Raw genomic sequence first — 24,566 nt, 5'->3', positions numbered from 1 at the left:
TAGCCAAGTAGAGAAGCCAACCCTTTTATGTGCAGTTACCTTGAACCATGACCCTGCAGATATTGGTCTTCTGACATTCTAGTTGTCCTGACATGAATCTTTAATTTCTTTAAAGAAGTCTTTATCTGGACTGGGGATGTGGCTCAAGAGGTAGCGTGCTCGCCTGGCATGCGTGCGGCCGGGGTTCGATTCTCAGCACCACATACCAACAAAGATGTTGTGTCTGCCGAGAACTAAAAAATAAATATTAAAAATTCTCTCTCTCTCTCTCTCTCTCTCTCTCTCTCACTCTCTCTTTAAAAAAAAAAAAAAAAAAGAAGAAGAAGAAGAAGAAGAAGTCTTTATCTGTCTTTGTCTAAGAATTACTAAAAAGTCCAGAAGGGGCAGGCACCTGAGGCAAGCTGGACCTCCTTTCATGTTCCCTATACTCCCTTTAGGTTCTTTTCAGGTTGTAGAGCTCTAGGGAATAAGACAGCAAGAATGTCAGGGAGTGTTAAGGATGGTTTCTTCATTTTTAAAGTTTATTAAAGCATGGTTTCTTCATTTTTAAAGTTTATTTAATTGATTTTTAAATTTACTTTTTAAAAATATTTTGTTTTAATAAATTAATAAACATTCTTTCCTGAAGGTGCTCTCTAACCACACAGTTATGCCTCACTGCTCAGTAATTTTTCAGATAATCCCTTAAGAATTCCTTACTCCCTTGTACTTTGGATAACCTCACACCAAAAATCAGTCTACAATACTAGGGACTGTTTATTGTTACCTAACTATTTCAATGTGTTGCATCAAGAACATTTAGCAAGAGAGTCAAACAATTTAATCTTTTTGGTAAAGTTCAATTAACTACAAGGCATTATTTTTTAAGATCAATGTTAAAACTGAAAGTAGTAATGCGCCAGATAAGTTGGATACTGAACCAAAGAACTCCAAGAAACAAACTATAGAAATACTGGGTTGATTCTGGTTTTCCCCCCAATTTAAATATCATTTTTTAAACTAAAAACAAACAAAAAACGTAGCTGGAAATAACCTAAACACCCATCAAAAGCGGACTTTTTAAATAAATCAGTAAATTCAGCAAGTAGATGCCTACACAGAATGAAATAGAGTTCTATATTTCCAGGGAAAAGATATCCCAGATATAAAGTGAAAACACTTTGACGCAGAGTACATATATGATTGCATATAACACAAAAGATATACGTATATGTGCTTGTACATAAATAAACATTTCTAGAAGGAAACACATTGTTCCTCTATAAAGAACAGGACTGAGACAGGGAATGAGAGAAAGCTTTATGTTTTATTTTATGTACTTCTATCTGTCCTGAGTTTTTCATTGTTTAAAAAACCTTTTGCAGGCTTCAAAATGGGTTCTGATTGTGAGGTAAAGGTCAACACTTTTGCTAAGAAAAAGAAAAACTTTAAGAAAACTTTTTAAAAATAGTCTTTTAGAGAAAGAATTTACATACCACAAATTCAAGCAAAGTAAAGTACACCGTTTGTTGACTGGATTTTGCACTGAGTTTTCCGGCTTTATTTGGCATGCAAAACAAAACTATCTTTTATGTGATCAAGCATAAGGATACCTTTTGTGTTTAAGAAGTCTCTGGGGGTATCAAAATCTAAGCCACTGCTCAAAAATTACTCAGCAGTGACTACAACGAGGGTAAATAATCTTGGCCTTGAGTTTACAAGAGAAAGGTCAGAACTACAAGATCCCATAGAGCTTAACTAAATGGGGGTGGGGTAAGAAAAAGAGCAAGACCTGGCAGGGCTCCGCCAATTTTCCACGTTCAAGGGACCCGTGAAGAAGAAGCTCAGCTAGAAGGACCCTCAGAAGCAGCTGCGACCAGACTGGAGGTGCCTCTCAAACAAAGCAAGGTGGTTTCTTTTTATTTTTGAACTCAGAGCGTGTCGGAATTCACGAATGCCCTCCCCACCCCCACGCAACCTACCCAAAACAGCCGGCGGAAACTGGAGTTTTCGGGGTTGTCAGCTGCCAGAGATCTCACATCCCCGCGGCAGGAGGAAAACGCCGCGCCCGCTTCCTAGGACCGCATCCGGGCTCGAATCCCCCGCCTCGGCCGGCCCCTCCACCCGCAAAACCCGACCCGGGCGACAGCGCTCCGCCGACCCCATGGCCTGGGCTCCCACCTGTGCCTTGAAGCATATTTTGTCGGAGCAGGTCCCCGCTGGAGAGGTGCTTCAGCTCGAAGTGTTTGGTGATGCGCGAGGACACGGTGCCCTTGCCCGAGCCCGGAGCCCCCATGATCACTGCGCGCACTAGCCGCGCGGAAGCCCCCATGGCCGCTGACAGAGGACGGGGCAGGACGGACAACGGGACTGCGGCCTGGCCTGCGCGCTCACCGGCTTCGCGGCCCGGGACGGCCGGTTGGAAGCGCTGCAAGCAGGCGGCGGCCCCGGCACCCACGCTCTCCCGGAAGTGAGCGACAGCCACCGGGCCGCCCCGCCCGCGGCCGCCGGCTTCAGCGCCCGCCCCTCGGCGACCCCGGCGCGCCCCCTCCTCGCAGCCCGCCCTGGCCAGCCGGCGCTATCCGCGCTCCCTAGGCACTCCCTCGGCGACCTTGGGGATCCCTAAGGTCTCAGCGGCCCCCTGCGCTCCTCGGCGCTGCTTCCCCATCTGCGCCCTCCGCTCTGCTCCGCTCGTTTCGCTGGCATTCTTTTGCTCCCTTCTGCCTCCTGGTCGACTCCTATAAAACCCCCTGCTCCCGTCACATCCAGCCCCGAGCCTTTGCCCGTCCCTCGACCACTGCGCCTGTCCTGCCAGGTCCCCCTGATAGACCGCGTTTCTCTCCATTCACCCTTGGCAACTTCTAGGCGCCCCCTTTCTACCTCTGGTTGCCCCTTGACGCCTCTTGGTTGCAGGACTCCACTTACTCCCCCTCGCCCCTTTTGCAGCCTTAGCCTCTTCCTAGTCCATGCCAGTCCCTGACCTGCCCAGTCCCAGCCTCATAAACCGTGCCTTCTTCGGGCTCCTTTGGCAATGTCTGCTGTCCCACCAGGTGCCTTCTCGCACCCTCGACGCCACGCCAAGTTCTCCTGGCTCTCTGGAGTCTCGGCTTTCCCTCCCACTCTCCTTTACTTCCCTTCTCTACCTTCTTCCTCCTCTGCCCTGGGAAAGCATCTGTGTAAAATCACAGTGACTGATAATGAGCCTGGAGGGCCTCCCTCCCTCCTCAGTTCAGTTTTTGAGGGACTTTAAGGCACACATCTAGTGAAAGATGTCTCTTACCTTCTTGGATCAAATGTTCAGAATCAAAAGCAGCTGCTACTTTATGGAGTCCAAAAGTATTGATTTCTCAGGCAACATTATTTGCCTTCAGAAACGCTTTCATTCTGCCTCATTATTTTCATTTCATTTCCTACTATGTTACCACTCTTCTTAGGTAGCTCTAAGAATGCTGTGGTTGACAAGGCTTCTTGGAGTTTTAAAGCCCTTGAAGTTTAAAGTCTAGCAGTGGAAGCAGATCATAACCAGGAAACAAATGAGCAAGATAATTTGAAATAATGTAAAATAAAATAGAATGTGTGGAAGTGTGGAGGGAGGTTGTTTTAGATCTGGCAGGTCAGTCATTTGCTGTGACTACTGAGTTGGAATATGGAGGGAAAATGACACAGGGCCAGAAAGAAGGCCCTACAATGGAATATTTCACATGTTCCAATAATAGAAATATGAGACAAATATATGAGTAGCATTTTACCTGGTAAAAGGGCATGGAAACTAATGTGGAATGGGTAAAATAATGTGTGTAAAGTTTTTAGTACAATACCAGCTACAAAGGAAAATGCTCAATAAAGACTGTCCATTGTCCACTTATTATCTTTGTGCTGGGACAAAAAGCAAAAAGAAGGCCCTGACTACATAAATGCAGTGCTATCCTTCTCAGAGGTTGCCAAATGAATCGTTCAAAACTGCTTTCAATTTTGAAAAAGAAATTTTTTCAGATAGGATGGCAAGGGCAGTCGTGTTCAGAAAGGAATTCTGAGATGAATGATCAGACAAGGAAATTCCAATAAGTGGACAGCCCTGTATTTACAAGAAAATTAGTTCATGTGTGTTTGTTACTAAGCAAATGGAAAGAAAAATAAATTAATTAAATATTCAATTCACATAATTTGAAAAAGGACATTCTAATGACTCCAGGAAAGCAAAGGAAGGGCTTAAGTAAATAACATATAGAATTAAATAATGAATAAAAATGTCTGGACAAGTATAAATTATGCAATACTATAAAACTTCAAAGTGTGGGAAAGTACTTCTAATCTCCAAAGCTAGGAACATTTGAGATTCCACTGCCAAAAGAGACTTGAAAAAAAAAAGTTATTGCAAAATTGGACTTAGAAAAAAAGTTCAAACAAAAAATAACTGAGGAATCATCCTGTCACCATGGGGTGAGGTAAGAGATGGTATGCAACTTGTGGTCACAGTTAAAAGGCCCACATACATCAACTAACTTTGACTAAACAAGCTAAAGCTTGTTGATTAAAACTGAGTTAGTGACTGCCAAACCAGGAACTCTCTTGGCAACTAAGCTTTTCATGGTCATTTCATCACACTCAGGCATTTGTATGGGTTTGTTCACTGTTTAATTTGCTCCAATGGTAATAACAATTCAAAATTAATATACATACCAATTTACCTTTTAAAAAAAATTTAGTTGTAGATGGACACAATACCTTTATTTTATTTATTTATTTTTATGTGGTGCTGAGGATGAAACCCAGTCCATTACACATGCCAGGCAAGCACTCTACCACTGAGCCACAACCTCAGCCCTCCAATTTACTTTTTAATCTAGCAAGGGGTGCCCAAACTATATAAGACCAAGTGTTTATACAGACTTATTTGAATTAAATAAAGCCAAGAAAGAGTGTTTACCCATAGTAGGCATTCAACAAATGTGTTAATTGAATGCTAAGAATTATTGTTTTAGCCAAGTGCAATGGCACATGCCTGTAATCTCAATGACTCAGTAGGCTGAGACAGGAGGATTGCAAGTTTGAGGTCAGCCTCAGCAATTTAGTGAGGCCCTAAGCAACTTTGTGAGACCCTGTCTCAAAATAAATACATAAAAAGAGCCGGGGATGTATCTCAGTGGCAAAGCATCCCTGGGTTCAAACCCCAGTACCCAGAAAAAAAAAGAGAGAGAATTAATGTTTAGTCACATTGTAGACTGGAAGATTTAAGAGCTCTAGAATGTACAGCAAAGGGCAGGGATTATGGATATATGTCATAGGTTGAATTGTATCTCCCCAAAAGACAGACAGATACACTGGGATTGCCTAGTACCTCAGAACATGACTTTATTTGGAAGTAGAGTTGTTATAGTATAATTAGTTAAGATGAGGTCATATTGTAGTACAGTCAGCCCTTAACCCTATATGATATAAAGACCCAGGAGGAGAATGCCAGGTGATGTTGGAGTCACAGACAAGTTAAATAGCTGCAATCCAAGGAACACCAAAGATTGCTGGCAACACCAGAAGCCAAGAGAAAGACGGGAAACTGATTTTTCCCCCAGAGCATTTGAGAGAGAGAGAGAGAGAGAGAGAGAGAGAGAGAGAGAGAGAGAGAGAGAGAGAAGGCCCTGCTGACACCTGGATTTTGGCTTGTAGTCTCCAAAATTACTAGAAAATAACTTTCTATTGTTTTAAGCCTCCCAGTTTGTGGTAATTTGATGTGGCAGCCCTAAGAAAGGAATATACTAAGGTTCCAAGAAATGTGTTTCTGGGTGTGTATGTTGGTTCACACCATGAGTTTGGTAAAGAAAATAAGAGTAGAAAGGTTTAGTGTCTGAAAAGCCACGACTAGCATTGTAATGGGATAAAAAGATAAGAAAAAGCAATTTCCAGGCCAGCCTGGGCAACACAGCTAGAACTTGTCTATAAATAGTGTGTGTGTGTGTGGAGGGGGGGTGAGTCTGGAAGAGAAGGAGGGTACATCAGTTGTCTACTTCTGTAAAAAGCCTCTCCAAACTTTACTGGCTTAATACAAATGATTTATTTTCTATTACAGTTGTATAGTTTGTCTTTGTTGGTTTCCCCTGGGCTCACTTGTGTGACTACAAGGTGACAGATCAGCTGGAATGGCTGAAACTATGTGGACAGCTGGGCCTTTCCCCACAAGGTCTTTTGTCCCTGGCATCTTTAGATTCTGTGGACTCAGGATTCCTGGAGGGCAAGGGTCAATGTGCTAGTACTTCTCACACCTCTTCTTGCCTCATGCTTTCCTTTAAACAAATCCAGAGTCCATGTGTGAGGGGACCACACATGTGCACAGATACTGAGAGGTACAATCCATTGGGAACCATTACTGTAACAATCTCTACAGAATCTAACTAATACTAATCTGCATTAGTTATCAATTGCTATTTACAAACGGCTCTGAAATGGTAGCTTTAAAACAACAGTATTTATTATCTCACATTTTCTATGTGTCAGGAGTCCAGATTTAGCTCAGAATCTGACACAATGCTGCAGTTAAGGCATTGGTTGAGGCTGCAGTCAACTCAAACCACAATTTGGGAAGGAAGTCCACTCATATGGCTATTGGTCTGTCTCAGGTCCTCTGTAGCTACTGGCTAAAGACATCATTCCAATCCTGAACAAAAGAGATAAGGCCTTCCTTGTTCTCATGGAGCTAACATTCCATTAGAAAGAGAGAAAAGAGGCAAGCACATGAATAAATACATTAAATGGTAGGTGTTTATAGTTGCCTCAGAGAAAAATATATCAGAGAAGATAAATGGAGAATGAGGATAGGGCTATTGTTATTTTATTGTTAAGGAAAGGTTGTCAGACAATTTGAGACCTAAAGGAAATCTGGGGCCCTGCTATTTAGATATGTGGAGAGAGATAATCCTAGAAAGTGTAGGCAGAGCAAGTACAAAGGCCCTGAGGGAGGAGTGTGCTTAGTTTTCAAAGAATAGTAGGGAAGTCAGTGTGCCTAGAGCAAACAAAGCAAGAGATTAACAGAATGAATGGTTCTGGAAGGTGGGGGGGGGGGGTTCCAGTCTCTTTGGGCCTTATCAGCCACTGTGACAAAAGATGTTGTCCAGAGATAGCTACAAGGAGACCAATTTACAGTCCATGTGCTTTTCTTACATGTGACTTTGACACTTTTCCAAGTAAGAGATGGGGTCTGTGTCCCCCTCTACTTTTAAACTAGGTAGGCTTTTGTGACTATTTTAACCAACTGAGTATGGTGGAAACAATGCTATGTGACTTCCAAGGCTAGGTCATAAATAACAATTCAGCTTCTGATTTGTTCACTGAGCACTCATTTTGAAAGCTTATAGCTGTCACAGAGGGAATCTGACTACTCCAAGTCCACCACACTACAAAAAAGCTCAAATTTGGGCCACATGAGGAAGCCGCCTAGCGAGGCCTTGAGACTACATGAAGAAAATAGCGCTTCATCCTCCCTGTAATCCAACTCAAGCCATCTGACTTCATCTCCATGGTGGGCCTTTTACCACCATTCCAATATGTGGGCACCCTTCTCTTCTTGCTGGGGCTCTGACACTCCATGCTAGAGCATCCCTACACTGACATCTTTGTGCCACTCCTGGCTCTGAAATCACACACCTGGCCACTTACCCACATGAGTACTCTGCTCACCCTGTTCTTCTACACAGATGTCTCTCCCTGAACGTATTTTAAATGTGAACTCAAAAGGAGTCCCTGATGGATCAGTTGAATAAAATGAAGGAAAAATTTCTCCCCGAGCTACTGAAAGAGTTGTCATTAGATAAGAATGGGAATACTACAAAAGAAATAAGACTAGGCGGAGAGAATATTAGTAGGATATGGGGGAAAAGAAAGAAAATATCTAGACCAAAGTAGGGGACTAAAATAGAGGAGACAGAACTCTTGTCTGGAAACTGTCAATAATATCATTGTACTTTGCAAAAGCAACAGAAGGGGGAGCCTGAGAGCTAAGTCCATTTTATCACAATTGTTCATTTGGAAGGATAAATAAGCAAGAATACCAGGGAAAGCCCTGAAAAAAAATAAAAAGCAACGAGGAGGAGCTGGCCCTACTACTTATTAAAATATTAGAAAACCTATAAAATAGGTCCAAATTTCCTTGATCCAGGACCTTGTGTACTCCCATGAGGATAATCCTTCTTGAAATTCAAGGATATCCTAGTTCACAGGACTCTCAGTGGCACACAGCAAAATTCACTCTCCCGAGCTGGAAGACCTGGAGCAAAGTGACTAACCTCTCTCAGCATCATTCCATGTGTTTATGAAACAGGGACCTATCATGTGTGATTGTCCGGTAATTTAAGTAAGATTACGTTTGTGAAATGCCAGGTATATACTGAGTACTCCTTCTCTTTCTTTTGCTGTTTCTTTTCTCCACCTTCTTTTCAGTCAATGATGCAACAAGTACTAAGGAAAAAAATAAAAGCAAAAGAAAATGTAAACCTGCAGACAGTTCTTTTGAATATCAGTTTATCCTTCTAGTAAATATTTGCAACCTCTGTCTCATTCAATATTCCTTTATAGTATAATGACATGGCAAAGAAATGAAGAGCAAAGTAGAATAGCTGAGTCTCACCCAGTCCTGCTTCAGTTACTAATTATCTCACAGACCTGGACATGCACTGAATGTTTCTATGTCAAGAGAAAGATGGAGAGCCTGCCTGTCTCAGCTCTTCACGATGTGTGAGTGCTACTCATTGTGTGCATGAAAGGCCCTGTCTACAAATATTGTTTTTGTGTTATTGTTATTAAAATTCTCTTTATATTTCAACTCCCATATTTGGGTCAAGATTTTAAAAATTGCCATTAAAAGGCAAATATGTTAGCACTAAGATATTATTACCTGCCAGGCATGGTGGCACACACCTGCAATCCCAGCAGCTCCAGAGACTGAGGCAGCAGAATTGAGAGTTCAAAGCCAACCTCAGCAAAAGTGAGGCTCTAAGCAACTCAGTGAGACCCTGTCTCTAAATAAAATACAACATAGGGCTGGGGATATGGCTAAGTGGTCGAGCGCCCCTGAGTTCAACCCCCAGCACACACACACACAAAAAAAGATATTATAATCTAATCGAAGCTCAGTGATGCACACCTGTATTCCCAGAAATTTAGAAGGCTGAGGCAGGATGATAGTAAGTTTGAAGCCAGCCTCAGAAATTTAGCAAGGTCCTCAGAAACTTAGGGAGGCCCTGTCTCAAAAAAATTATATATATAAAATCGCCCTAGCAATAATTTTTTAAAAATAGTCAAGTTAGTCCCAGCAGATGGCAGAACCATGATGCCTCAGGGCACAGGGAGGTAGGAGATTTGGATGGCTTGGAAGGACATCCAACATAATCTGCTTCTTGGTTCTTCATGCTCTTGAAGAGGGCATCAAGGATGATGGAGGAACCCTCCAGACAAACCTTGCCCTCTTTGCAGTTTTGCTTTGAGTTTGTAGTTCACTTGTCCTGAGGATGTGTATAAGCAGGTGAAAAATCTTTCTCAGTATACAGTAATACACAAGCAAAAACAAAGCAATCAAACAAACAAAAAACAAACTCAGATTCTAATCTGGAATAAATATCTCATCTGGAATTTCCTATAGGAAAGGCCCACTGTGACCAAGTGAGCCTTTCAGTGGTTTCAGAAGGATAAGAAACCACCACAGGTGGTTACCATTGAGAATTCTAAACTGCTGTGAAGGTCCCATGCCCACGCTGAGATCAAAATGAGGGAAGAGATAGTGGTATAAATTAAACTAGGAAGTCTTAAAGCAACCTAGAGGGAGAGGGTCAGAATAGGATTTAAACCTATGGCCCAAGGTTCAACTCCCCAGAATGGACTAAGAATGCCTTCAGTGGGAGATGTGTTGAGGTTCCTGAGCTGGAGGAACCATTTCTGTACTATTTCTCCTGCTTTACTCCCAACCCCTACCCCACACTAATGAACCTCCTCAGTTTAGGAACAATTGCTTATATTTCATTTTTTTTTTACTTGATCTTCCCAATTGCCAGATAATTCCCATTTTACAAATAAAAATTGGGCAAGACTGGGAATGTAACTCAGTGTTAGAGTCCTTGTAACACAATTGAAAGAAAAGAGGTCCTTGTAACATGAGGTCCTTGTAACACAATTGAAAGAAAGAACAAAGGAAGGAAAGAAAGAAGGAGGGAGGGAGTGGGCTGGGGGTTGTGGCTCAGTGGTAAGAGTGCTTGCCTAACATGTGCGAGGCACTGGGTTTGATCCTCAGCACCACATAAATGTAAAATAAAGATATTGTGTCGGCTTAAAACTAAAAAGTAAATTTAAAAAAAAAAAGAGGAAGCAAGAAAGAGAGGAAGGGATGGAGAAAAGAAGGAAGAAAAAAATTGAGAGTCAGCTAACTTGTGTGGCTGTGTCAGATAATTCAGTAGCAGAGCTAATCTTTTGACTCCTGACCCAGTGTTTTTCCCCCCACTCTGCTGTCCAAAATAAAGCAGGGTTATCAAGTTTAACTGAGAAATGAACAAAGACCTCAGATCTCCCTGACAAAAAGAAAGAAGACAATCCTGCCCCTTGCATACAGAAAACAGTCTTGGTAATATGGGTGCTCCAAATAGGAGATTTGGAGGCCAAGTTGAGCCTGCTCTAGGTTTCAAACATATAATTAAATTTAGCTTTGTTGGGTCATTCTGTGGTCAGGGCCACGAGTTGAGCTTGATCAGGGGGAAGGAAGGGTCTAAGCTGAAGACGGGGGTTGGGCATCTGCCATCTTTTCTGCTTGATGCCTCTCTTCTCATGGACATAAAGACACCAAGTGACCCTAGTGGCTACAAGTTGGTCAAACCCTAAAATAAGCATAATAAATGCTTTTATATTTAGATTTACTTTTATAATTGACAAATAAAAATATAAATATTTATGGTATACAACATGATGTTTTGACGTATGTACACATTGTGGAATGGCTAAATCAAACTAATTACACAGGCATTACCACACTCATTTTTCATTTTTTTTTTTGTAATGAGAACACTCAAAATCTATTTTCTTAGCAACAATGGTCAAGTGTACCATACATTATTGCTAACATGTTGTTAGGTGGACCTGTTGAACTTATTCTTCCTAAGTGAAAAAATTTTGCAATGCTCCCATGTACCAGGCATGTGCTTTACCACTGAGCTTCATTTCTAGCCCCTTGATTGAAATGTTATATCTTTTAATCGACATCTCCCAACTCCTTCCTCACCCCCACCCCTGGTAACCACCATTCTACTGTCTGCTTCTATGAGGTAGTCTTTTTTAGATTCTATATACAAATGAGATCATGCAGTATTTATCTTCCTGTACCTAGCTCATTTATTTCACTTAATCATGCCCTCTAGATGCATCCATGATGTTGCAAAGGACAGGATTTCCTTTTGCTTTTCAAAGAATCATAATATTCTATTGTGCATATTTATCATATTTTCTCCGTTTATACATTGATGGACAGACACTGAAGCTGATTCCATGTCTTAGCTATTAAGAACAATAAATAAAATGATTGCTCCTACCAAAGGCCCAGAATACCTTAGGTATTGTCAGATCTAGAATACCTAGGCAGTTTCTGCTTGCAAAGAGCCTAATGGAGAGACAAGAGTCCCTTAATTATTGAACAATTTGGCCAGACAATTTTTTCCGTATCAGTATAAGATTTGTAATTGTTGCAAACAGACTCTGTAATAGAAACACTCCTATCTTCCTGGTATACAACAAAAACCCATTTATGTCTTTTCACAAGCCTATGGGTTGGCTGGTCCCTTCTGAATTGAGGCTGCTGATCCAGCCCTGGTGAATTTCATAAGCAAAGAGAATAAGCCAAACTTCACAAGCAGATTTAAAATCTCAGCTGTGTCATCATCATTAATATGGCATTGGCCTAAGCTAGTCACAGAGGCCTGGAGGGGGAAGCACTCTGGCTGTACTAATGGGAGGTACTGCAAAGTCCCTTGGCAAAAGCCATGGATGTAACAGTTCTTAACATGGAGGGGGTGAAGCATTGGGAGCATTATATGTACCACAAGCAACTATTTAATATGGTAATAAATTTTACTATAAATAACATTAAAAGTAATAAAACAATAGCATTTGTTGAGACAATATGTGCTAGACACTTACAACAACCCTATGAAGTAGATGCTCTTACAATCTGTATTTTACAGATGGATATATCTAAAGTGCAGAAAGGTAAAGGAAGAATTTCGACCATATAGTAAATGACAGAAGAGAGCAGTGACATACTATAGAGAAATACTGTGCATTTTCCTTTTTCCTTTTGTGTCTTTCCTACTCTTCCCTGACGCCTGCCACCCAGCCCTGCCCATCCCTCTGTTTGCCCTGTCTTGTAAAATAACATCTGGTCACCTAAGCTAGAGTGTTTACAGTCATCTGTGAGGCCTTTTCACTTGGTACCTGCCCCATGTTCTTCTGCCTGAACCTCCATGACCCCCACTCAGATCTGCCCCTTCTTTATCCTCCGCCCTTGCCTCCACTCAGAGCTCTCATACTTCATCTCCAAAGGATCCACCATCAGCACTGCTGCCAGAGGGATCTTCCTAAAATGCAGGACTGGTCAAGTCATTCTGTGTAAGAAGTGTCCACATTCCCTGGAGCCCTGCAGATAAGGTTAGCTTGATATTCCAGGGCCTTGATGCTTTTTTGACACTCTGCCCACGCTCTTCTTAGCTCTAGCTTCCCACACTGCTTGCAATTCTCATGGAGTTTCATGCCCTGTTGCCTTTGTATATCCCCCCCCCCTTCTCTGTCATCTCCCAACCTTTTCTTTTTCTTTTTTTTTGAAGTGCTGGGGATGTGAACTCAGGGGCCTCACGCATGCTAGGAAAGTATCCTAAGCTACACCTCTAACCCATACCAATTACTATTTGTCTAGACTCTTACCTTCTGGGAACTTTTCTCCATTCTATTCCTTAGTCTATGTCCCTAGCAAACCCTGTCCTTATTTTGTGGCATTTACTAGACTACATTGCAATAATGGATTCTACTGTTTGTATCTTTGTCTTTACTTTTGCTCAAAATATAATTCATGGAGATTCTGTTTCAGAATTACCTGAGGAGTTGGTTTAAAATACAGGCTTCAAGGACCTAATCTAGACCCTCAACTTGAAGTCTGCAAAGCAGAGCCTAGGAGTGTACATTTTAAGTTTTTCCTGAGATGATTCTGACTTGTGCCGAGTTTAAAAATTACCACACTACACAGGGAAGTGGTTATATGTTCTTGTATCTCTATCACTGAGTACAGTGTCTGACACATCATTAGGACACAGTAAATGTTTTCAGAATGAACAAATAAAATGAGCAGCAGTGAGAGGCGCCATTGAAACAATAATCAGCGAATAATCAACTGCTGCTATTCAAAGGGCCAGCAGATGGCGCTGTGTCAACGTAAATACCTCTACGTTTGGCGGGAGGGAGTAGACGGGAAAATTTGGTTGTTTTACTAGAATTCAAGCCTCAAAAGCAGCATAATTAAATTTATCTTTTCCCGGGAGCACTAAGCACTGCGAGTTGTGAAATCCTCCAAAGCATTCAAATGAATATGTCATTTCTGCAAGAGGGTGGAGCCAGCCTGTAATTTCTGTTAGTCATCCACTGTTTCCTTTATGGGCTATCAAATGCCTATGTGACTAATCTTTTAAAATAATATTCCTCACGACACAAAGTCTGAAAGCCTGACTCTTTGTCCTGGGTTGGGTACTTTATTCTTCAGAGGTGTTGGATATAAGCCTCACAGCCTGGGCCCCCATGAACAACCCCTCCACCCCTTCCTCCCAAGGGCCATCTGTGTGCAAATAACTGATAGGACTGCCCCAGCCACTGGGCAGACTATCAGGCAAGGCCAGATCTCAGGCCTGAATGACTTTACTCCCCACACCCAGCTTTCAGCCAGAAGAGGTGCAAGAGGAAGCCAGGAGGAGGCCTTGTGCAAAGGGAAAAGAGTGTGGTGGACCCAAAGAAGGACACAAGACCTTTGCTCTCAGTGCAGAGCCATTTTTTTCTCACCATTTAAGATATTTTTACTCAGTATAATTTCCTGGAGATCCATCCAAGTTGCTGTGTGTATTAATAGCTAGACCTTTTTAAAATTTTTTAATTAATTTTTTTACATATGACAGCAGAATTCTTTGCAATTCATATTACACATAAGGAGCACACTTTTTTCATATATCTGGTTGTATACAAAGTATATTCATACCAATTCATGTCTTCATACATGTACTTTGGATAATGATGTCCATCACATTCCACCATCATTTCTAAGCCCCTGCCCTTTCCCTTCCCCTCTCATCCCTCTGCCCTATCTAGAGTTCCTCTATTCAGAGCCAATCTTATTGGGGAGATGCAATTTAAAGGCATTACACAATTTAAGGACAATACATGGTGGAAATAATCATTGAATTCTGAATGACCAAGCATAAAGGAGATGGAAGTATTTGAAAGGAGAGAAGATACAGTTACCCTTTTTCCTTCCTCCTCCTTCCTTGAATAATCAAGTGCAAAATTCACGAGGGTGGGAGAAGGGACAAGCAAGGCAGGCAGCTAAAAGTAGAATGAAACTTGGGTTGGAACTGGAAGCATCAGTGTGAATTCATGTTTCTCAATAAGAAACAAATAAGATATGTGTATATAAATATAAATGTAAATGCAGATGTGGTTATGTGTTTGTGTATCTTTAGATATTCTGTGCACAGAGAGAGTGTGGGGGCAGAACTATGGTGTCCAGAACCTGACCAGGATAAGGAGGCTTACATTCAGATGGAGTCTGGCACAGGGTGTCATTGCTTGCCTAAATGGGGTAAAGGAGTGTCCTCACTGGATGGGGTGTTGGAGTGCAGCTGGGGAGAAAGTGGTATATCTAAGGACATGCATGTAGAGGTATTAAAAGCAATGAGAGCAAAGCTTCTTGCTGTTGGAAAAATAATTGAAAATGAAACTAGAGGGGGGTGGGGTGGGGTGGGAGTGTGTGTGTGGGGGTGCACACCTGTAATCCCAGCAGCTCCAGAGGCTGAGGCAAGAGGATTGTGAATTCAAAACCAACCTCAGCAACTTAGTGAGGTCCCAAGCAACTCAGTGAGACCCTGTCTCTAAATAAAAAATATAAAAGGCTGGCGATATGTGACTCCGTGGTTAAGTGTCCTGTGTTTAATCCCTGGTGCAAAAAAGAAAGAAAGAAACTAGACAAAGAAGAGCATGAGAAGATGACTAGCATTAAACAGGGATGAGAGGTGGGAGGGACAGGGAGAAAGAAGGGAAATTGCTTGGAAATGGAAGGAGACCCTTAGGGTTATACAAAATTACATACAAGAGGAAGTGAGGGGAAAGGGAAAAAGAATACAAGGGGGAGAAATGAATTACAGTAGAGGGGGTAGAGAGAGAAGAGGGGAGGGGAGGGGAGGGGAGGGGGGATAGTAGAGGATAGGAAAGGCAGCAGAATACAACAGACATGAGTATGTCAATATGTAAATCAGTGGAAGTGTAACTGATGTGACTCTGCAATGTGTATACGGGGTAAAAATGGGAGTTCATAACCCACTTGAATCAAAGTGTGAAATATGATATATCAAGAACTATGTAATGTTTTGAACAACCAATTAAAAAAAAAAAAGAAACTAGACAGCCAAGTGCAATGACACATGCTTATAGTCCCAGGTACTTGGGAGACTGAAACAGGAGGATGGCTTGAACCCAGAAGTCTGAGACCAGCCTGGGAAATGTAGTAGAACTCCATTAAAGGAAGGAAGGAAGGAAGGAAGGAAGGAAGGAAGGAAGGAAGGAAGGAAGGAAGGAAAAGGAAAGGAAACTAGAGAGAAAAGTAGAATGAAACTTGGGTTGGAATTGAAAGCATTAGTGTGAATTCATGTTTCTCAATAAGTAAAGAAACAAATAAGATATGTATATGTAAATATAAGTGTAAATGCATATGTGTTTGTGTATCTTTAGATACTCTCTAGTTCTGTGCACAGAGAGGGCTTGCAATCAACAATGTAAACCCTGGTTTCTAAATATAATACTTCACTAAGAAACCAAGGCCCCTTAGAGAAATGGTTGATTCTAAGACTTTTCTTATGGGACCAGAAAGTAAGAAAGAACTCAAAGAAGAACACAAGAACCAGCCCGGAATATTCCTTTTGGCTATATCTGGGACAATTTGAAAGCTGAAAAAAATGACAGTGAGCTAGTGATGTGTCAGTGCCAGAGGGCTTGCCTAGTATGCACAAGGCCTTGGGTTTGATCCCCAACACTGCAAAAATAAACAAATAAATAATAACAATGTAGTCCACATGATGGTAATATACTATTGGATAATTTATAATTCATAAATCCATATTTATGTAAAGGGGTATGAATAAAGAAAACTTTTGATGACAAATGAAAATTTTACATAGTATCAAAGTTCTTACCTACAAAATATTGATTTATTATGAAGGGATAAAAGAGTAACCTTATAGTAAAAAAATCTGGTAGATGTCACCTTAACGAAATGATCAAAGTTAGTCATTAGTAATATGACCTATTGAGGCATAGACACAATGAGACAAACATAATAACAATAAGTCTTATTTCTGTCAAAGATACAACCTGAATCTAATTATGAAAAAATGGCAGACAAAGCCCAAGTTGAGGAACATTTTTTAAAATACCTGGTATGTAGTTTCAAAATGGTCAAGGTCATGAAAGTCAAGGAAAAACCCAAGGAACTTTGACAAATTGAAGGAGATTAAAGAGAGTTGACAAAAGCAATGAGTGATTCTGAACTGGACCCATTGCTGTGAAGACACCAGTTGAACTGGAATAAATCTAAGAATTACATAGTAACAATGCATCCATGTTTATTTCCTGATTTTGGAGGAAGAATGTCCTACCAAATATACACTGGAGTTTTTAGGGGCCATGGGAACAATGTTGGCAACTTACTATTAATTAGATAAGAAGAAAAAAGTGTTTTGTTTCATGTTTTATATTTTTCTATAAATCTTATATTGTTTCAGAATAAAAATACAATGTTAAAAGAAAGAGACAGAGAAGGTCTGTGGTGGGATGGACCATCAATGCAGCATGAGGAGGTAAATCTGAATTTGTCAGAAAGAAGCAAAATGGACTTTCTGTTGTGTGGGGAGTACCCTGAGCAAAAGCCCTGAGATAGCAAGGAGAATGGAGGAAGTAGGACTGAAGTTACCTCCTTATAACCCTGGCACAAAAGACTTGTGTTATAAATGGGAAGACCATATAGTTCACCATGCAATCTGGTGCACTTCGGGGAATAAAAGAGAACACTATTTGGAATTACATTTGAGAATGAGAACAACAACATGACTTATTGGAGAACTGTCCTGAGAAAACTAGAATGTGTATGTCAGAAGTCATCAAGAGGTCAGGTCATTTACGGAAATGACAGTGGGCTAGTGTTGTGTCTTAGTGCACAAACTGCAAAAGTCTATAAATAATCAAACGCTGTGCACTCTCTGTGTTCTCTTTAGTTGATCTCGCCATGGTATTTGGTATAATCATTCTCCAAATATTCTTAATTCCTGTGATACCATATTCTTCCCTCTTCCTGGCACTTCTCAGTTTTCTTCTATACATATCCATTCTTTTCCTATTCAATCTACAGGAATCCATTCCAGACCCTCTTCTCTTTTCTCTCCGTAATCTTTATCCCTTGGTTTAATGCTATATGCTAACTCCCTCGTTTGACCTCGAGGCTCAAATATCCTACAGCCTACTTGACCCTTAGAGGCCTCACAGCCATCTCAAGTTAACCTATCACAGAACAAGTACATTACTGAGTAGGCAGAGTAGGACGTTACCCTTCTTTTAATCCCTATGAGGATCTGAAGTAGGCCTGATGCATTTTACTGTTGGAACATGTATGGATTTAGGCTGACATAGCTGCAATCATCCTGAGTTGTGACCACCATGACTGCCCCTGGGAAACCTGGTCAGATTCCCAACATAGTTTCCCAGCACACTGAAAACAGGTAAAAATCACTAAAGCCATATATGGAGCTTTATGACTGGACCCAGGTGCCAGAAATGTGCCTGATTTTGCAAATTATCTCAAGATAAGGAGCATTCTGGCTTGAATAAAGTCATTTTTGCCCTGACCAATGGATATTCCCCCATTTCTGTCTCAAATCACAGGGATCCATCTGATCTTGCTGCTACTCAAGACCACATTTCTGTTAGTAGGTTCCTCCCCACCCCCCAATAAATTGCACTCTCAGCAATCTTAGATTCATTGGCTTCATGTCTCTGATCTTGTGGCAAACCCCATGGTTTGTCCTACATGGCTGGTTGTCCTACATTGGGACTAGATTGTTCCAGAACAAACCCTTTCTTTATAGGTTTTAATATTCTTAGCACCTCAGTTAGTAAGTGTTGGAGCAGTTGGTCTGCATCCTCAGGTGGAATGGTTAATTTTTTGTGTTAATTTGGCCCATAGGGAGCCAAGAAAATATTTGATCAAGCATGATTCTGGATGTTTCTGTAAGGGTGTTTTGGTATGAGATTTAAGTTGGTAGAGTGAATAAAACAGAGCATCCTCCCTTAAAAGGCTGGGTCTCTTACAATCAGTGAAAGGCCTGAGTAGTACCAAAGTAAGGGGGAATTCCTTCTGCTGATTATCTTTTATTTTTATTTTTATTTTTTATTTATTTTTTTATTGGTTGTTCAAAACATTACATAGTTCTTGATATATCATATTTCACACTTTGATTCAAGTGGGTTATGAACTCCCATTTTTACCCCGTATACACATTGCAGAGTCACATCAGTTACACTTCCACTGATTTACATATTGACATACTCATGTCTGTTGTATTCTGCTGCCTTTCCTATTCTCTACTATCCCCCCTCCCCTCCCCTCCCCTCCCCTCCTCTCTCTCTACCCCCTCTACTGTAATTCATTTCTCCCCCTTGTATTATTTTTCCCTTTCCCCTCACTTCCTCTTGTATGTAATTTTGTATAACCCTAGGGTCTCCTTCCATTTCCAAGCAATTTCCCTTCTTTCTCCCTGTCCCTCCCACCTCTCATCCCTGTTTAATGTTAGTCATCTTCTGATGCTCTTCTTCCCTACTCTGTTCTTAGTTATTCTCCTTATATCAAAGAAGACATTTGGCATTTGTTTTTTAGGGATTGGCTAGCTTCACTTAGCATAATCTGCTCTAATGCCATCCATTTCCCTTCAAATTCTATAATTTTGTCATTTTTTAATGCAGAGTAATACTCCATTGTGTATAAATGCCACATTTTTTTTTTTATCCATTCGTCTATTGAAGGGCATCTAGGTTGCTTCCACAGTCTTGCTATTGTGAATTGTGCTGCTATGAACATCGATGTGGCAGTGTCCCTGTAGCATGCTGTTTTTAGGTCTTTAGGAAATAGACCCAGAAGGGGAATAGCTGGGTCAAATGGTGGTTCGATTCCCGGCTTTCCAAGAAATCTCCATACTGCTTTCCAAATTGGTTGCACCAATTTGCAGTCCCACCAACAATGTACAAGTGTACCCTTTTCCCCACATCCTCTCCAGCACTTGTTGTTGTTTGACTTCATAATGGCTGCCAATCTTACTGGAGTGAGATGATATCTTAGGGTGGTTTTGATTTGCATTTCTCTGACTGCTAGCGATGGTGAGCATTTTTTCATGTACTTGTTGATTGATTGTATGTCCTCCTCTGAGAAGTGTCTATTTAGGTCCTTGGCCCATTTGTTGATTGGGTTATTTGTTATCTTATTGTCTAATTTTTTGAGTTCTTTATATACTCTGGATATTAGGGCTCTATCTGAAGTGTGAGGAGTAAAGATTTGTTCCCATGATGTAGGCTCCCTATTTATCTCTCTTATTGTTTCTTTTGCTGAGAAAAAAACTTTTTAGTTTGAGCAAGTCCCATTTGTTGATTCTAGATATTAATTCTTGTGCTATGGGTGTCCTATTGAGGAATTTGGAGCCCGACCCCACAGTATGTAGGTCGTAGCCAACTTTTTCTTCTATCAGATGCCTTGTCTCTGGTTTGATATCAAGCTGCTTGATCCATTTTGAGTTAACTTTTGTGCATGGCGAGAAAGGGATTCAGTTTCATTTTGTTGCATATGGATTTCCAGTTTTCCCAACACCATTTGTTGAAGATGCTATCCTTCCTCCATTGCATGCTTTTAGCCCCTTTATCAAATATAAGAAAGTTGTAGTTTTGTGGGTTGGTTTTTGTGTCCTCTATTCTGTACAATTGGTCCACCCTCCTGTTTTGGTACCAATACCATGCTGTTTTTGTTACTATTGCTCTGTAGTATAGTTTGAAATCTGGTATCGCTATACCACCTGATTCACACTTCCTGCTTAGCATTGTTTTTGCTATTCTGGGTCTTTTATTTTTCCATATGAATTTCATGATTGCTTTCTCTATTTCTACAAGAAATGCCATTGGGATTTTGATTGGCACTGCATTAAACCTATAGAGAACTTTTGGTAATATCGCCATTTTGATGATGTTAGTTCTGCCTATCCATGAACAGGGTATATTTTTCCATCTTCTAAGATCTTCTTCAATTTCTCTCTTTAGGGTTCTGTAGTTTTCATTGTATAAGTCTTTTACCTCTTTTGTTAGGTTGATTCCCAAGTATTTTATTATTTTTGAGGATATTGTGAATGGAGTGGTTGTCCTCATTTCCATTTCAGAGGGTTTGTCGCTGATATACAGGAAAGCCTTTGATTTATGCATGTTGATTTTATATCCTGCCACTTTGCTGAATTCATTTATTAGCTCTAATAGTTTCTTTGTAGACCCTTTTGGGTCAGCTAGGTATAGAATCATGTCATCTGCAAATAGTGATAATTTAAGTTCTTCTTTTCCTATTTTTATGCCTTTAATTTCTTTCGTCTGTCTAATTGCTCTGGCCAGTGTTTCGAGAACTATGTTGAACAGAAGTGGTGAGAGAGGGCATCCCTGTCTTGTTCCAGATTTTAGAGGGAATGCCTTCAATTTTTCTCCATTCAGAATGATGCTAGCCTGGGGCTTAGTGTAGATTGCTTTTACAATGTTGAGGTATGTTCCTGTTATCCCTATTTTTTCGAGAGTTTTGAACAAAATGGGATGCTGTACTTTGTCGAATGCTTTTTCCGCATCTATCGAGATGATCATATGGTTCTTATTTTTAAGTCTATTGATGTGGTGGATAACATTTATTGATTTCCATATATTGAACCAGCCTTGCATCCCAGGGATAAATCCTACTTGATCATGGTGTACAATTTTTTTGATATGATTTTGTATCCGATTCGCCAGAATTTTATTGAGGATTTTTGCTTCTAGGTTCATTAGAGATATAGGTCTGTAGTTTTCTTTCTTTGAAGTGTCTTTGTCTGGTTTAGGAATCAGGGTGATATTGGCCTCGTAGAATGAATTTGGAAGTTCTCCCTCTTTTTCTATTTCCTGAAATAGCTTGAAAAGTATTGGTATTAGTTCCTCTTTAAAGGTTTTGTAAAACTCTGCTGTATACCCATCCGGTCCTGGGCTTTTCTTAGTTGGTAATCTTTTGATGGCTTCTTCTATTTCCTCAATTGATATTGATATTGGTCTGTTTAGGTTGTCCTCCTGTCTCAATCTGGGCAGATCATATGACTTAAGAAATTTATCGATGCCTTCACTATCTTCTATTTTATTAGAGTATAAGGATTCAAAATAATTTCTGATTATGTTCTGTATTTCTGAAGTGTCTGTTGTGATATTGCCTTTTTCATCCCATATGCTAGTAATTTGAGTTCTCTCTCTTCTTCTCTTCGTTAGCATGGCTAAGGGTCTGTCGATCTTATTTATTTTTTCAAAGAACCAACTTTTAGTTTTATCAATTTTTTCAATTGTTTCTTTTGTTTCGATTTCATTAATTTCAGCTCTGATTTTAATTATTTCTTGCCTTCTACTTCTTTTGCTGTTATTTTGCTCTTCTTTTTCTAGGATTTTGAGATGAAGTATGACATCATTTATTTGTTGGTTTTTTCTTTTTTTAAGGAATGAACTCCATGCAATGAATTTTCCTCTTAGAACTGCTTTCAATGTGTCCCATAGATTCCGATATGTTGTGTCTGTGTTTTCATTTATCTCTAAGAATTTTTTAATTTCCTCCTTAATGTCTTCTATAACCCATTGATCATTCAGTAACCTATTGTTCATTCTCCAAGTGATGCATGATTTTTCCTTCCTTCTTTTATCGTTGATTTTCAGTTTCATTCCATTATGGTCAGATAAGATGCATGGTATTATCTCTACTCCTTTATATTGTCTAAGAGTTGCCCTGTGACATAATATATGATCTATTTTTGAGAAGGATCCATGTGCTGCTGAGAAGAAAGTGTAACTGCTTGATGTTGGGTGGTATATTCTATATATGTCAATTAAGTCTAGGTTGTTAATTGTGTTATTGAGTTCTATAGTTTCCTTATTCAACTTTTGTTTGGAAGATCTGTCCAGTGGTGAGAGAGGTGTGTTGAAGTCTCCCATGATTATTGTATGGTGGTCTAGTAGACTCTTGAACTTGAGAAGAGTTTGCTTGACGAACGTAGCTGCACCATTGTTTGGGGCATATATATTTATGATTGTTATGTCTTGTTGGTGTATGGTTCCCTTGAGCAGTATGTAGTGTCCCTCTTTATCCCTTTTGATTAACTTTGGCTTGAAATCTATTTTATTTGATATGAGTATGGACACTCCTGCTTGTTTCCGAAGTCCATATGAGTGATATGATTTTTCCCAACCTTTCACCTTCAGTCTATGTATGTCTTTTCCTATCAAATGCGTCTCCTGTAGGCAGCATATTGTTGGGTCATGTTTTGTGATCCATTCTACTAGCCTGTGTCTCTTTATTGGTGAGTTTAAGCCATTAACATTTAGGGTTATTATTGAGATATGGTTTGTTCTTCCAGCCATATTTGTTTATTAATGTTACTAAACCTGATTTGTTTTCTTCTTTGATTATTTTCCTCCCTTTACTGTCCTTCCTCCCACTGTTGGTTTTCATTGTTATTTTCCATTTCCTCTTCCTGTAATGTTTTGCTGAGGATTTTTTGGAGAGATGGTTTTCTAGCTGCAAATTCTTTTAACTTTTGTTTATCGTGGAAGGTTTTAATTTCATCTTCCATCTTGAAGCTTAATTTTGCTGGATACACAATTCTTGGTTGGAACCCATTTTCTTTCAGTGTTTGAAATATGTTATTCCAGGATCTTCTAGCTTTCAAAGTCTGTGTTGAGAGATCAGCTGTTATCCTGATTGGTTTACCCCTAAATGTAATCTGCTTCCTTTCTCTTGTAGCTTTTAAAATTCTCTCCTTATTCTGTATGTTGGGCATCTTCATTATAATGTGTCTAGGTGTGGATCTCTTATGATTTGCTGATTATCTTAAAACTGGAATATCAGCTATGTCTTGCCTCTGGACTCAAACAAGAAACATGGACTTTTCCTGGGAACTGAGTCTGCTTAGGAACTATACCATTTGCTGTCCTCATTCTCTGGACTTTGGATTTGAACTGGTAATAAATAATTCATTCTCCTGGGTCTGTACCATTCTGACTCATCCTGCATATTGGGACTTGTCAGCTCCTATAATCATGTGAGGCAATTCTTTATGAAACATCTTTTTCTACATACACATACATATAATTACATGTGTTACAAGAAAATTATACACATATTATTTAATATTATATGAAGGTAGAGCATCCCTAATCTGGAAATTTGAAACCTGAAATGCTCCTAAAATCCAAAACTTTAAACATTGCAGATTTCAGGTTTTTGTGTTAGGCATGCTCAACTGGTAAGTTTTTTTTTTTTACCCCCCTCAGTTCTGAACGTTTAGCCTAGTGCCTCACAAATGCCAGGCAAGTTCTCTACCGTTGAGCTACATCTATATCCCCGTCCTTTTTCAAATGTTATTTTGAGATATGTTCTTGTTAAATTGGCCAGGCTGGCCATGAACTTGGAATCTTCCTGCCTCAGCTTCCCCAGTAGCTGGGTCTGCAGGCATGTACCACTATGCAGGCCTCAACTGATAAATTGTATGCAAATATTACAAAATCTGAAAAACTCTTAAATCTGAAGTCAGACACACATGGGTCACCACTAAAGGTTGACTCTCTTCCTCAGTACAGCAGGCCTGATCCAGAAGGGCTAGTCACGGCAGTGGGTAAAGTCTCAGATGACACCACAAATCAATTTGCATTTGTCAAGAATTATTTGATATTCACAGAGTTGGCACAGGTAAGGGGTTGGAGGTAACTAAGAGATAGTCAAGAGAAAGATGTCCAAGAGATAGTTGGGGCAAGGAGTCCAAAGGTCAAACTGTGTGTCTTGGGTGGAGCTTGAAGTGTGATGGCAATGGGAATGGTGTTAGGGCTGCTGGACTGTCCCATCCCAGGTGCAGTCAAGGGCATCCTGCCAGGGGCCCCTCAGGTGGGACTGGCTCTCTTCATAATGAATGGTAGCTACCTCTGGATGGTGTCCATGGCCAGGAGGTTAGAAAACAAAAGAAGTGTTTCTCAAG

General features: G+C 40.4%; 1 protein-coding gene across 4 annotated transcripts in view; it reads right to left on the bottom strand.

The window, feature by feature from the left end:
• The window catches only part of AK3 (adenylate kinase 3), a 29,184-nt gene extending 26,051 nt beyond the window's left edge, over window positions 1-3,133 (bottom strand). Inside the window, exon 1 of one of the 4 annotated variants that reach the window (XM_081279662.1) lies at window positions 2,905-3,133. Coding sequence is in view for 1 of the 4 variants with exons in the window: in XM_081279659.1 (XP_081135785.1) it covers window positions 2,161-2,311 (151 nt within the window). In the remaining 3 variants the exon portion in view is untranslated. Of the gene's footprint in view, window positions 1-1,961; window positions 2,138-2,160; window positions 2,784-2,859 lie in introns of those variants that run through there. The other 3 variants (XM_081279660.1, XM_081279659.1, XM_081279661.1) reach the window with 3 other exon arrangements.
• Window positions 3,134-24,566: the final 21,433 nt, after the last annotated feature.

Source organism: Spermophilus citellus, assembly GCF_964194105.1.
Source record: "Spermophilus citellus genome assembly, chromosome: 2".
NCBI classification, from domain to species: domain Eukaryota; kingdom Metazoa; phylum Chordata; class Mammalia; order Rodentia; family Sciuridae; genus Spermophilus; species Spermophilus citellus.
This window is presented reverse-complemented; position numbering and strand designations above follow the sequence as displayed.